We start from the raw sequence: 12,709 nt of genomic DNA on the forward strand, positions 1-12,709 counted from the left end.
GGCGGATCTTATACACTAAAAGCTAGCGCTGTAACTAAACAAAACATGCCGCTACACTTCCACCAGTGTAATACTGTGGTAATATAATTATGAATGAAAGTCGCGGATCTGATCGACAGAACAGCCGAATGTTATTTTTACTTCACATAAAAATAGAACACAAGAAAAATAATATGCATTGTATAAATCTTGAGTAAAGACTGTGTTAGAATCCAAATAATTCTCCTACTTTATAGTTTGTTGTTGAATAACCCACAACCGGAAGTTTAGATGAAAGGTTTCAAATCACTCGTGCTTTGCACTCGTGATTTAATCCCTACACATCTAAAATATCGGCCGTGGGTTATTCGACAACAAACTATAACATACACACATTATTTTTTTAATTATTTGGTTTTGCTATTGTCAGTAGCCAACCTATGCACAGACATTTGTTTGGTTCAGTGCATGTTTGTAAGCTATTATCAAGTCAACAACGATTTAAAACATCAGACTTAGACAGATTAATAATATTGACAACGGTGAAAAAAGTCTGATAAAACCCCGGATAAAACAGCACACGAAACAACAATGAAATAGCAAATGATAAAACCAGTTGAGAAAACTCGTATGTTCGGGTTGTTTTTTTTTAAATGCCTAAGGGAATTTTACTTGTACATTATTATACCACCTTCGTAAATGGCAAAATCAATGGTATATATTTTAACGTAATTTGTCATGATTTCGGATATAAATTTTCTGATACTTTTTCCCCATTTATATCCAGACCGATTGATGTTGCGGGAAAATATGATTCCTGCCCAATACACATGCATTAAGCCCATTTTTACTGGAAGGAGGCTCTTTAAATAAAATTCTTTGCCAGAGTAAGAGTCATAAGATAGGTTGATTGTGCGGGCGCCTTTTTATCAATGTGTGACTGGAGTAGATTGTTCAGGTTGGTTTGCCAAAACTTAATTTAGAGATATGGTCTTTGCTCAATTAATTGAATAATTAGATAACAAATTGAGGCATTGTTAAACAAACTTGATACATATATACTAGTTATTATCAAAACTATGCTTGTTATTTAGTAAACGTTGGGTGTTAATGATGATTATGGTCACTGTAATGGTTTCAAAAAGTTAAGCTATTGAAATGAAATTAATATTTAAGAAGTAAATGTGGTGATGCTTTCTGTAATAAAAGGTAAACAATTAATATTATGGTTTCTGCTTAAGAATTCTATGAAACTAAATTAAGCTTTAGAAATATGTGGGGTTTTGGTACTAATTATTTTAACAAAAAACCACATTCATAGTTTGTTTCAATCATGCTGACTTTGAACATAAGTTTGGAGCATAGGATGGTTTCTTTTCAGGAAAATGAGGTTCGTTTACGGAAGGTAGCCATATCGGATACAGTGTCCCAAACCCCAACGACTATGCCTGGCAATGTAGAATCCACCAGCAGCGGTCTTCCACCTTACCTTTACCTGATCATTTGTCTAATTATTGGTGTCCTTATTGGCAAGGTGATTCTGTAGTTGCTTGAATGTTCAAGCTGGTACGCCTGTATGTGAACTTTACAAACTGATGCGATTGTTGTTTAAACAAAAAAGAGCTTCTGCAGTTTAAGAGTTTACTGTTCTATCTATTTATGGATTTTACAAAACTTGTTCTTTTAGGGTGATGCCCATAGTGCAATTTTTGATAGCTTATTTCATACACAGAAATGTACATATACTAATAAAATGCACCCCAAGCTAATCTATAAGAATATAATATGTGGCTGCTTTCTTTATTTATTGGTAGTTGGTCAGATGTATACTTGTAATACTGCACTAGAAATCACCTCAAGCTTATAATTATGAATATTTTGTAAACGAAAAACTTGCAGCTTTCTTTATTAATTGGTGTTCTTTATAACCTTGTTCATATTAAAGCTGAGCATCAAAATACATAATAAATTGGGGCCATTGAAAGCTGCGTACATAAGTGTGCAAGCTTGCTTACTGTTTTAAAAGTTTCGTCTTTGTTATTAGGTGTACAAATTTAAATAGAATGTAAATATTTATGTTCAATAGGGGACATATGTCCGTCAAACAAGCCTGGGATGATAATTTTCATAAAACAATTACAAAATACATTTAAAGAGTGAAAAACATGGAAAGAGTTATTACAATACGTCCACTTAATCAACAAAATTCTTAGGGGTGTGGAAAGGTTAGCCCTGAGTTGTCTCACTTCGATAAAGTTTGTAAATTAACTGTCCAACATGAAAACTGTACCTGAAAAAGTTTGTTTAGGTTGCAAATTCATTATCATGTCACAATTTTCCACATTTTTATGTCCCCCACCACTATAGTGGGGAACATATTGTTTTTGCCCTGTCTGTTGGTATGTTGCTTTGTGTGTTTGTTTGTTTGCGTCAAACTTTAACATTTGCCATAACTTTTGCAATATTGAAGATAGCAACTTGATACATGTATTTGGCATGCATGTGTATCTCATGGAGCTGCACATTTTGAGTGGTGAAAGGTAAAGGTCATCCCTCAAGTTCAAAGGTCAAATATATGGGGACATAATGTTTCACAAACACATCTTGTTTTGACAGCAATTACACATTGTTCTTTCTTAACAATTTATTTTTAGCTCACTTGAGCACAACGTGCTCATGGTGAGCTTTTGTGATGGCTTTTTGTCTGTCGTGCGTCGTCCGTCGTCAACATTTTGCCTTGTGAACACTCTAGAGGCCACATTTATTGTCTGATCTTCATGAAATTTGGTCAGAACATTTGTCCCATTGGTACCTCGACTGAGTTCGAAACTGGGTCATGCTGGGTCAAAAACTAGGTCACTAGGTCAAAAATAGAAAAACCTTGTGAACACTGTAGAAGTCAAATTTTATATCCAATCTTCATGTAACTTTGTCAAAGTGGTTGTCTAAATGATATGTTGATTGAGTTCAAAAATGGTTCCGGTCCGTTGAAAAACATGGCCGCCAGGGGGGCGGGGCAGTATTCCTTATATGGCTATAGAGAAACCTTGTGAACACTCTAAAAGTCAAAATGTTTGCCCAATCATCATGAAACTTGGTCAAAAGATTGGTTTTATTGATATCTCGGCCAAGTTCGAAAATGGTCAAGATCGGTGAAAAAACATGGCCGCTAGGGGGCGGGGCAGTATTCCTTATATGGCTATAGAGAAACCTTGTGAAGACTCTAGAAGTCACAATATTTGCCCAATCATCATGAAACTTGGTCAAAACATTGGTTTTGTTGATATCTCGGAAGAGTTTGAAAATGGTCCAGATCGGTGAAAAAGCGTGGCTGCCAGGGGGCGGGGCAGTTTTCCTTATATGGCTTTAGTAAAACCTTGTTAACACTCTAGAGGCCACATTTATTGTCCAATCTTCATGAAATTTGGTCAGAAGATTTGTCTCAATGATATCTTGGATGAGTTCGAAAATGGTTACGTTTGCTTGAAAAACATGGCTGCCAAGGGGCAGGGCATTTTTCCTTATATGGCTATATATGGCTATAGTAAAATCTTGTTAACACTCTAGAGGCCACATTTATTGTCCGATCTTTATGAAACTTGGTCAGAAGATTCATCCCAATAATATCTGGGACGAGTTAAAAAATGATGCCGGTTGGTTGAAAAAACATGGCCGCCAGGGGGCGGGGCATTTTTCCTTATATGGCTATAGTAAAACCTTGTTAACACTCTAGAGGCCACATTTATTGTCCAATCTTGATGAAATTTGGTTACAAGATTTGTCTTAATGATATCTTGGATGAGTTCGAAAATGGTTTTGGTTGCTTAAAAAACATGGCCGCCAAGGGGCGGGGCATTTTTCCTAATACAGTAGACTCTCTGTAAACCGGACGGTCTGGGGACCGGCGTGATCGTCTGGTTTTCAGAGAGTTCCGGTTTACTAAGAGTATGCATATTGCCGAAATATACATTGTATGCATTGTGTACAAAATCATATAAGAATAAAACAAACCATATACATTTTCATGTACCATGTGATAACTGTACAACTGTAAGGTTAATGTTTTAAGCATTCTTCAAAAAATGTGTTTTTATTCGATTAATAGCAAAAAACATTCCATACCGACTTGTTTTGATTAATCCCAATGTGAGTGTGGTGCTTTATACATGTACATACGTGACATTTGTCATATAGGCGAGGAGTCGTGTTCGAGTTCGCTATAAATAGCTCTGAATTAATTAAACCTCAAAGACAATTTTGATGTATAACGATTTGAGAAGACTTGTAGATTTGAGACTATTTATGCTGAAGATGCGTTTGAAATTAAGAAAAGGCAATGAATGAATTTGCAGACAGATAGATGGATATTTAACGTTCATATTTCTCACAGTTTTATCTAACAAACAAACAAACATCCATTTTAGCGTTAAAAACATGGCTATAAGATCTTTTAAACTACCCGAGAAGATCACAAGAAAGTGATCGTCACAACGGCATGCATTAATTTTGTAATTAAATTGTTTATCATAAGCTTTATAAAACGATCGAGGCAATCACTTTTTGGTGTTACCGCACGTCTATTATAGACATTCACAGTTTGTTTTACATTATTTAATCGGACTTCTTTAGCGCAGTAACGACTTGACACCTTTATGGTATGTTTAATCCGATTATCGATGATTGCGCGAGCAATATGTGTGACACCGCACGCGCTGTGCTGACTAGGTATTGTAATTTTCACGCCTCGGGCATCTTGAGAATTTGGACCGTCCGGTGTACTCAATGTATTTTACGTTGAAAATGACCAAATTCACGGAGATATCCGTTCAGTTTCCGGTTTTTAGAGAGTTCGGTTTATACAACATTTTTTATCAAAGAAATAGTAGAAAATACGGGACTGGCCCGACCATTCGGAATTGGGAGAGTTACGGTATTCAGAGAGTCCGGTATTGGCAGAGTCTACTGTATAGCTATATATCATGCTTTTGTAAAACCTTGTTAACACTCTAGAGGCAACATTTATTGTCCGATCATCATGAAACTTGGTCAGATAATTTGTCTCAATAATATCTTGGATGAGTTCGAAAATGGTTCCGGTTGGTGGAAAAACATGACCACCAAGAGGGTGTGGCATTTTTCCTTATATAGCTATAGTTAAACCTTGTTAACACTCTAGAAGCCGTTTTTATTGTACGATCATCATGAAACTTGGTCAAAACATTTGTCCCACTGATATTTTGGACAAGTTCGAAAATGGTTCCAGTTGCTTGAAAAACATGGCCACCAGTGGGCAGGGCATTTTTAGCTCACCTGAGCACAACGTGCTCATGGTGAGCTTTTGTAATCGTCTTTTGTCCGTTGTGCGTTGTCCGTTGTGCGACGTCAACATTTGCCTTGTTCACTCTCTATGCCACATTTTTTGTCCAATCTTCATGAAATTTGGTCAGAAGATTGGTTTTAATTATATCTTGGATGAGTTCGAAAATGGTTACGTTTGCTTGAAAAACATGGCTGCCAAGGGGCAGGGCATTTGTCCTTATATGGCTATTGTAAAATCTTGTAAAAAATCTAGAGGCCACATTTATTGTCTGATCTTCATGAAACTTGGTCAGAAGATTCATCCCAATAATATCTGGGACGAGTTTAAAAATGATGCCGGTTGGTTGAAAAACATGGCTGCCAGGGGGCGGGGCATTTTTCCTTATATAGCTATAGTAAAACCTTGTTAACACTCTAGAGGCCACATTTATTTTCCGATCTTCATGAAACTTGCTCAGAAGATTTGTCCCACTGATATCTTTGATGAGTTCAAAAATGGTAACCTTTGCTTGAAAAACATGGCTGCCAAGGGGCGGGGCATTTTACTTTAATGGCTACATGTATAATATGGCTATAGTAAAATCTTGTTTACACTCTAGAGGTCACATTTATTTTCCGATCATCATGAAATTTGGTCAGAAGATTGGTTTCAATGATATCTTGGATGAGTTCGAAAATGGTTACGTTTGCTTGAAAAACATGGCTGCCAAGGGGCGGGGCATTTTTCCTAATATGGCTATAGTAAAATCTTGTTCACACTCTAGAGGCCACATTTATTGTCCAATCTTCATGAAATTTGGTCAGAAGATTCATCCCGATAATATCTTGGATGAGTTCAAAAATGATGCTGGTTGGTTGAAAAACATGGCTGCCAGGGGGCGGGGCATTTTTCCTTATATGGCTATAGTAAAACCTTGTTAACACTCTAGAAGCCACATTTATTTTCCGATCTTCGTGAAACTTGGTCAGAAGATTTGTCCCAATAATATCTTGTTATCTCAGGTGAGCAATTTTGGGCCTTTCAGGCCCTCTTGTTCCTTATATGGACTTATGAATCGTCATGAAACTTTGTCAGTATATTTGTTTAAATGATATCTTGGATGTGTATGAAAATGGTTCTGGTCTGTTGAAAAAAGTGGCTGCCAGAGTGTTCACTAGTCATGAAAGTTGGTAAGAACATTTTGTTCTAATGACATCTTGGGCTGCACAGAACATGTCAGTTCCTTTGAATCTCAGGTGAGCGACTTTGGGCCTTTCAGGGCCTCTTGTTTCTTTAGTTGATTATAAAAGAATGACTGATACAAAACTACTTTTATTTCAACATTTTACTTTTCCTTGTTAAAACATAAGATTTGTCTATGGAACAAGTTTGTAGATTGGATATTTCCATTTCCTGTAACTGTTGTCTTTTCTTTTAGACATATCTTTTATTGGTTTAATGTGTTTATGAACAAAAGTAATTATTTATTTTACTCCATTAAATGGTGAAAACAAATCATGTGTTTTACCAAGATAAGTCATCTTTGTGTACAACACATTTTGATATATCCGATTATTCTAGCTGGATTCGTAGGTGTTGATTGATGTTCATAAACTTGTTCATTGCGTTTTGTGTACACCTATGTAACAATATGTGAAGGGGAAGATGTTGTCATAGTTGTTATGCATAATTTGCTTTTAATATTTATACTATTCATGTATGTATATAACTGTGTATAGGATACGCACACATGTTTGCAGGTATGTGGTATACTAGTATATGGCACACATGTGCATTCATTGCATACACCCCATACAGATTTTTGTACTGTTTGATTGATGAGGTTCATGTTGTATATTAATCATAAAATTCCATCTGTCGTATGTTTTACTGTGAGATTAATCTTATGTATTCAGGATGTTAACAAATAACTGTCTGGTAAAAGACATGCTCGTGAACTTAAAAAATATTGTTTTGACTGTCGGGTTAACTCTTTGTTGTTGTCAAAAACTACGAGTCATACTTAGCCGACATGTCACCATCTTGAAATATTACAAACTGAAAAATGGATTATAATTACTTATCTATTCAAGTTTCTTTCCTCATTTACAATTTACATGTTATTGTCATTGTGGTTCCCCTAAAATTTAACTGTGTTTACATGACGTACAGATATGGGCTTTGACATTTATTTTCATATAAAAACAGGTGATATATGCCACCATAAGAAGGCATCATATAGCAGTTGCTCTGTCCGACTGTATCTCTTTATGAATGTCAACCATGGCAATATAAAACTGCATGTAGTGTGTAATATCTCCCTTAATCAAAGGACATGGTTGCATGTAGAGGTCAGACTTGGCTGTTATACAGCTGGTAAATTCCTGTCTCAGCCATTACTTTGCTGTATACTGAAGGAATTTTAAACAATTCGGCACAAATGCAGTCCATCATAAGACAATCTGATCCATGTAACGCATGTATCCACTTCCTTAAATGTCAAGGTCTAATGTCGTAAAACAGCTTGTTTCGACTGTAATTTTGGCATTTGTCAAGCTATTTTGAAATAACTCAATACTAATAACCATCATAATGAGGTTTTTTGTGTGTCTAAAAAGTTATTATACATGTCTACCCTCCTCAGAGGTCAAGATAACATTTAGAGGTCAAAGGTTAAATTAAGCCGTAAAAATGCTTTTCCTGGCTGTAACTCTGTCTGTCAAAATAACTTGCCACAAATGACTGTCAATAGGAGACTTATCCTCGCATGTATCATCTGACTCTTGGCCTCAATGATCAAGGTCACACTCCAGGGATTAAAATTTAAAAAATCCATAAATAACTTGTTAATGACATCAATAAGGTTTTGGGACAAAGGTGGGATGTGTGGGTATTTGTGCCTAATGGACACTGTGTTGTTTATTTATCTTTTCACATAAGATTTTAGCAGTGCATGTAATTGCATTTATAAACGGACTAAAAATGAAAGAAATGTTGTATAGGTGTTAATAATGGATGGTATGCTTGATTAATGTATTATTTGTGTTTTCACTTGATGAGAGTTTTGTTGACTTATTGAGTGCTTAGTATGGGTCACAATAGGTGTTTCCTAACACTAGGTAACTTCCTATGTGTAATAACAAGTGATGTCCCCTGTTCTTTTTCGGTGACTTGTTGTTAATTTTGAAGCATACTGACATACCAAATATTTATTGATAAATACTAGAGCAAGCATCCACATGTATGATTTTGAGGGGGTTATCTCGTAACAAAGAATTTGTAAAAGAAATATTATTTTAGTGTTTTATTTAACCCCAACATTATGACTTTGAAATATTCATGATGCTGAGCTACAGTATATCAATAATCTGTTTAAAAAAACATGTGACACAGACTAATAAATGCATGGTACTAGGCTTGCAAAGTCACTTACTCTAATCTTTTCTCATCTCTGTTAACTCACTCGTACAACTGTATAAGGTTGGAAATTGATGTTGTTAGTTCATTCATTAAGTATCAAATAGCAAATAAATTATTTTTAATAATTTTATCACAATTGTTGTTGTTGAAAGACACATTCAACCTGTTTCTTGCAATTAATAGCAACATTATTTAAATGAACAATTCGGAAAAAGAGTCCCTGCAAGTTGATTATGAACTATGGGTAATGACTGAATATTCAAGGGAAATCAGCTTGTATTTGGAAAGGCGTGTTATATTTAATTTTAATTGTAAACCCATGATATTCAAGAACAAGTATTAATGTATAAAAAAACATCCACTTCTCTCCCTGAATTATGCATTTTTAACCAAGCATTTTATTAACTTGTCTGATAGTTCTTTTCAACTTTTGTTTGTGTGCAGCTTATTATGTTATGTTCTTGTGTTATTTTTTTAAAGAAAGAATAGTTTAGTATAATTGAATAATATTTGTGTTCACTTGTTGTTTCTCTAAAATATGCTGATACTATTGGTTATGCTTGTTTTTGTCTTGAGAGTATGCAGGCATTTATGTTAAGGTGTACGTGGTTGTATTAGATTTGCAGAAACCTTTGTTAAAATAGTTCAAACATTATGCAGTGATTAACTGGAAAATATTTTTATTTTATCACTGTTTTTACTTTATTAGTAATAACACAGTACCAAATATCATGTGTTTATAGATGAATGAAAGGCATATTCCTTCCATCAGATTCATGAATGTTGAAAGTCAATGCTTAATCAAGTAATCATGGTCATAACACAGATTCCCTAAATGTTTAGTTCTAGCTTTACAACTTTCTTTTCCAAAGCAGATTTTTGTTTTCACAGTTGTGATATGAATAGTGTTTTATACACATTGGATTTTCTTTAAAATTTAAGCATCATTTTGTTCATATTGAAATTCAGCTGTTTTCGTTTAAATATCTTTGTTTTGTAGCTTTCACATAATTGTTGTTTTTATTGTGAAATGAAACATTTTCCCAAACTAGATTTCAATAAACTATTACTGTTTATTCATACTTAAGTGTTGTGTTATTTATATTCATATCCTGAAGCATTAAATGGTGAATTTCGTATTAAAAATGCTGAGTTAACACATGTTTATTCCAGGACCCAGAGAATTGAAATACAAATGTAACATCTTTGCCTTACATCTGGACAACAAATTAATGGTATTTCTACTATAATTTTTGATTGTCAACAATTTCTTACACATTAGACTAGAAGAGTGCATAAGAATCTGTACAGTTTCAGAGCAGTAATAACTATGTGCATACGAATCAGTACAGTTTAAGAGCAGTAATAACTATGTGCATAAGAATCTGTACAGTACCATAGCAGTAATAACTATGTGCATAAGAATCTGTACAGTACCATAGCAGTAATAACTATTTGCATATGAATATGCACAGTAATCTAGCAGTAATTACTTTGTGCATAATAATCTGTAAAGTACCAGAGCAGTAATAACTATGTGCATAAGACTGTGTACAGTACCAGAGCAGTAATAACTATGTGCATATGAATATGCACAGTAATCTAGCAGTAGTTACTTTGTGCATAATAATCTGTAAAGTACCAGAGCAGTAATAACTATGTGCATAAGACTGTGTACAGTACCAGAGCAGTAATAAATATGTGCATAAGAATCCGTACAGTACCAGAGCAGTCATAACTATGTGCATAAGACTGTGTACAGTACCAGAGCAGTAATAACTATGTGCATAAGACTGTGTACAGTACCAGAGCAGTAATAACTATGTGCATAAGACTGTGTACAGTACCAGAGCAGTAATAACTATGTGCATAAGACTGTACAGTAACAGAACAGTAATAAATATGGCATACAAATCTGTACATTACCAGAGCAGTAATAACTATGTGCATTAGAATCTGTACAGTACCAGAGCAGTTAAAACTATGTGCATATGAATCCGTACAGTACCAGAGCAGTAATAACTATTGCATTAAATATGTACAGTATCAGAGCAGTAATAACTATATGCATACAAATGTTTACAGTAACAGAACAGTAATAAGTATGGCATACAAATCTGTACAGTACCAGAGCAGTATTTACTATGTGCAAAAGAATCTGTAAAGTACCAGAGAAGTAATAACTATGTGCATAAGAATAAGAACAGTTACAGAGCAGTAATAGCTATGGGCACAAGAATATGTACAGTACCAGAGCAGTAATAACTATGTGCATACGAATCTGTACAGTACCAGAGCATTAATAGCTATGCACATAAGAATCTGTACATGTTGCTTTGCAATGTGTAAGTGCTCTTTTGAAGCAATATGAACTGGCGATCCAGTTGAAATACACTTGTTTGTTTCTTTTATCCGCATACCTGTTTGTATAATATTGAAGTGTATGCATTGTCATAGACACGGACAAATCATGTAAACGGGTTAGTTCAGTTCCAATATTGATGAGATTATTTCAATTGTTCATAGTATATATTGTTTATTGACTGTGCACATCATAGGTATGGTCTTATGATCAGACTAAAGCAACAGCTTTATTTAAAAAATCGAAATGAATAAATCATATGAACATATTTTGTTTTATATTGAAATAAAAAATAATTGCCATGACATATCTAGCTTGCTACCATTAAGTAATGATGCCACTTTGTATATATAAGTATCCTCTTGAAACCTATTACATTTATTCGACAGTCATGATAGAATATAATTTAACATCCCAGTTTATTGTATTGTAATATGTCTCTTGTATTTTAACCCATTGTGCTGACAACGATACCCCGTATTGTGCAAGTTAACCCAATACCCGTGACGTCACATCTGTCAAAATGGAGTCATAGATTCCAAAACAAAGAATGCGACATGGGAAACGACTTCGTATTTGGTCGTGGAGTGATTTTTTCGTAAATAATTACCAGGAAATGGTCACGTCGAGCGTTACGTAGTATTAAACGCCGCCATGGATCCCCTGAGACAGCTGATGAGCGCGTGCGAGCAGGGAGATGTGCAGTTGGCCGAGGCGATGTTGGACGAAGGTCTGCCTGTGGACAGTACAGACGACATGGGCAACTCGCCACTGACAGTCGCCGCGGCGAATGGGCATGATCAGGTGTGTAGAACATATGATTGAAACAAGTCGTCTTCGCCCGCTAAAAAATAACTCTTAACGACCCCTCATGTCTGCTGGTTGAGGTTCAAACCTCTTGTCGGCCACCGGCGTAACCGAAGAGGCATTTGGAAGAGGCATTTGGAAGCACAGGTGGAAGTAACGTACCCTGGATTTTTGTTAGGAGCTCAATATATTCAAATAAATGTATAAAATTATGTTTAATGAGAAAAAAATTGACAAAGAACCATGAACAAAAAATCCCCACCCTCTGATATTGGAATCATAACAAGGTCATTAACTAGAATTTATCATAGACTTTTCCTTTAAAACAACGAGGCGTGTCAAATAATGCATGCATATGCAACCTTTAATCATGTTCAATAAGAATGTACATGTAATAACATGTGAAACAAATAACTAATTTAATTACTGCAAACAGTATGGGGACAGCGATTTTCCTCCTTCTTTATAAAGTACCGGTAAACGGTACTTTCCCAATCGAGCGAAAATTCCCAAATCCCAATCGGCATCTGAAAAAATCCCAATCGGCGTCCGAATTTTTTCTCAAAACGATCGAAAGTTTCGTAACAAAACCAAACTTTCGGCGAGCGAACAAAGAAAATCGTATTGTTGTGTGTAACCACGCGCTCGATTAATATCGGGTTTTATTATTCAGCACGTTCAATCAATAGAGTTGTTACTGTTTGCCGTTCTTTTGTCAGGCAGCCAGCGTACTGTTCGACGTCGGTTTTAAACCTTATCGTAGTTTGAAATGCCCTCCAGCACTGCCTCTGTGGAAAGGTTGTTCAGTCTAATGAACAATCTTTGCACGACCAATCATCGCC

General features: G+C 35.3%; 4 protein-coding genes across 24 annotated transcripts in view; 3 read left to right on the forward strand and 1 right to left on the reverse strand.

Moving 5' to 3' along the window:
* Nucleotides 1-9,780, forward strand: part of LOC127845750 (vesicle-associated membrane protein/synaptobrevin-binding protein-like) — a 257,512-nt gene extending 247,732 nt beyond the window's left edge. For all 3 annotated transcript variants that reach the window (XR_008033370.1, XR_008033371.1, XR_008033372.1), the window contains one exon: nucleotides 7,122-9,780. The gene's annotated coding sequence lies outside the window, so the exon portion shown is untranslated. The remainder of the gene's footprint in view (nucleotides 1-7,121) is intronic.
* The window catches only part of LOC127845751 (vesicle-associated membrane protein/synaptobrevin-binding protein-like), a 31,058-nt gene extending 21,278 nt beyond the window's left edge, over nucleotides 1-9,780 (forward strand). Inside the window, exon 7 of the mRNA XM_052376873.1 lies at nucleotides 1,361-9,780. Coding sequence (XP_052232833.1) covers nucleotides 1,361-1,525 — 165 coding nt within the window. The 3' untranslated portion in view covers nucleotides 1,526-9,780. The remainder of the gene's footprint in view (nucleotides 1-1,360) is intronic.
* The window catches only part of LOC127845741 (DNA repair-scaffolding protein-like), a 590,230-nt gene that overhangs the window by 259,728 nt on the left and 317,793 nt on the right, over nucleotides 1-12,709 (reverse strand). The window lies entirely within an intron of this gene.
* LOC127845743 (ankyrin repeat and SAM domain-containing protein 6-like) overlaps nucleotides 11,570-12,709 on the forward strand; it is a 32,366-nt gene continuing 31,226 nt past the window's right edge. Inside the window, exon 1 of the mRNA XM_052376855.1 lies at nucleotides 11,570-11,864. Coding sequence (XP_052232815.1) covers nucleotides 11,715-11,864 — 150 coding nt within the window. The 5' untranslated portion in view covers nucleotides 11,570-11,714. The remainder of the gene's footprint in view (nucleotides 11,865-12,709) is intronic.

The sequence above is a fragment of the Dreissena polymorpha genome, chromosome 9 (assembly GCF_020536995.1).
Source record: "Dreissena polymorpha isolate Duluth1 chromosome 9, UMN_Dpol_1.0, whole genome shotgun sequence".
NCBI lineage: Eukaryota > Metazoa > Mollusca > Bivalvia > Myida > Dreissenidae > Dreissena > Dreissena polymorpha.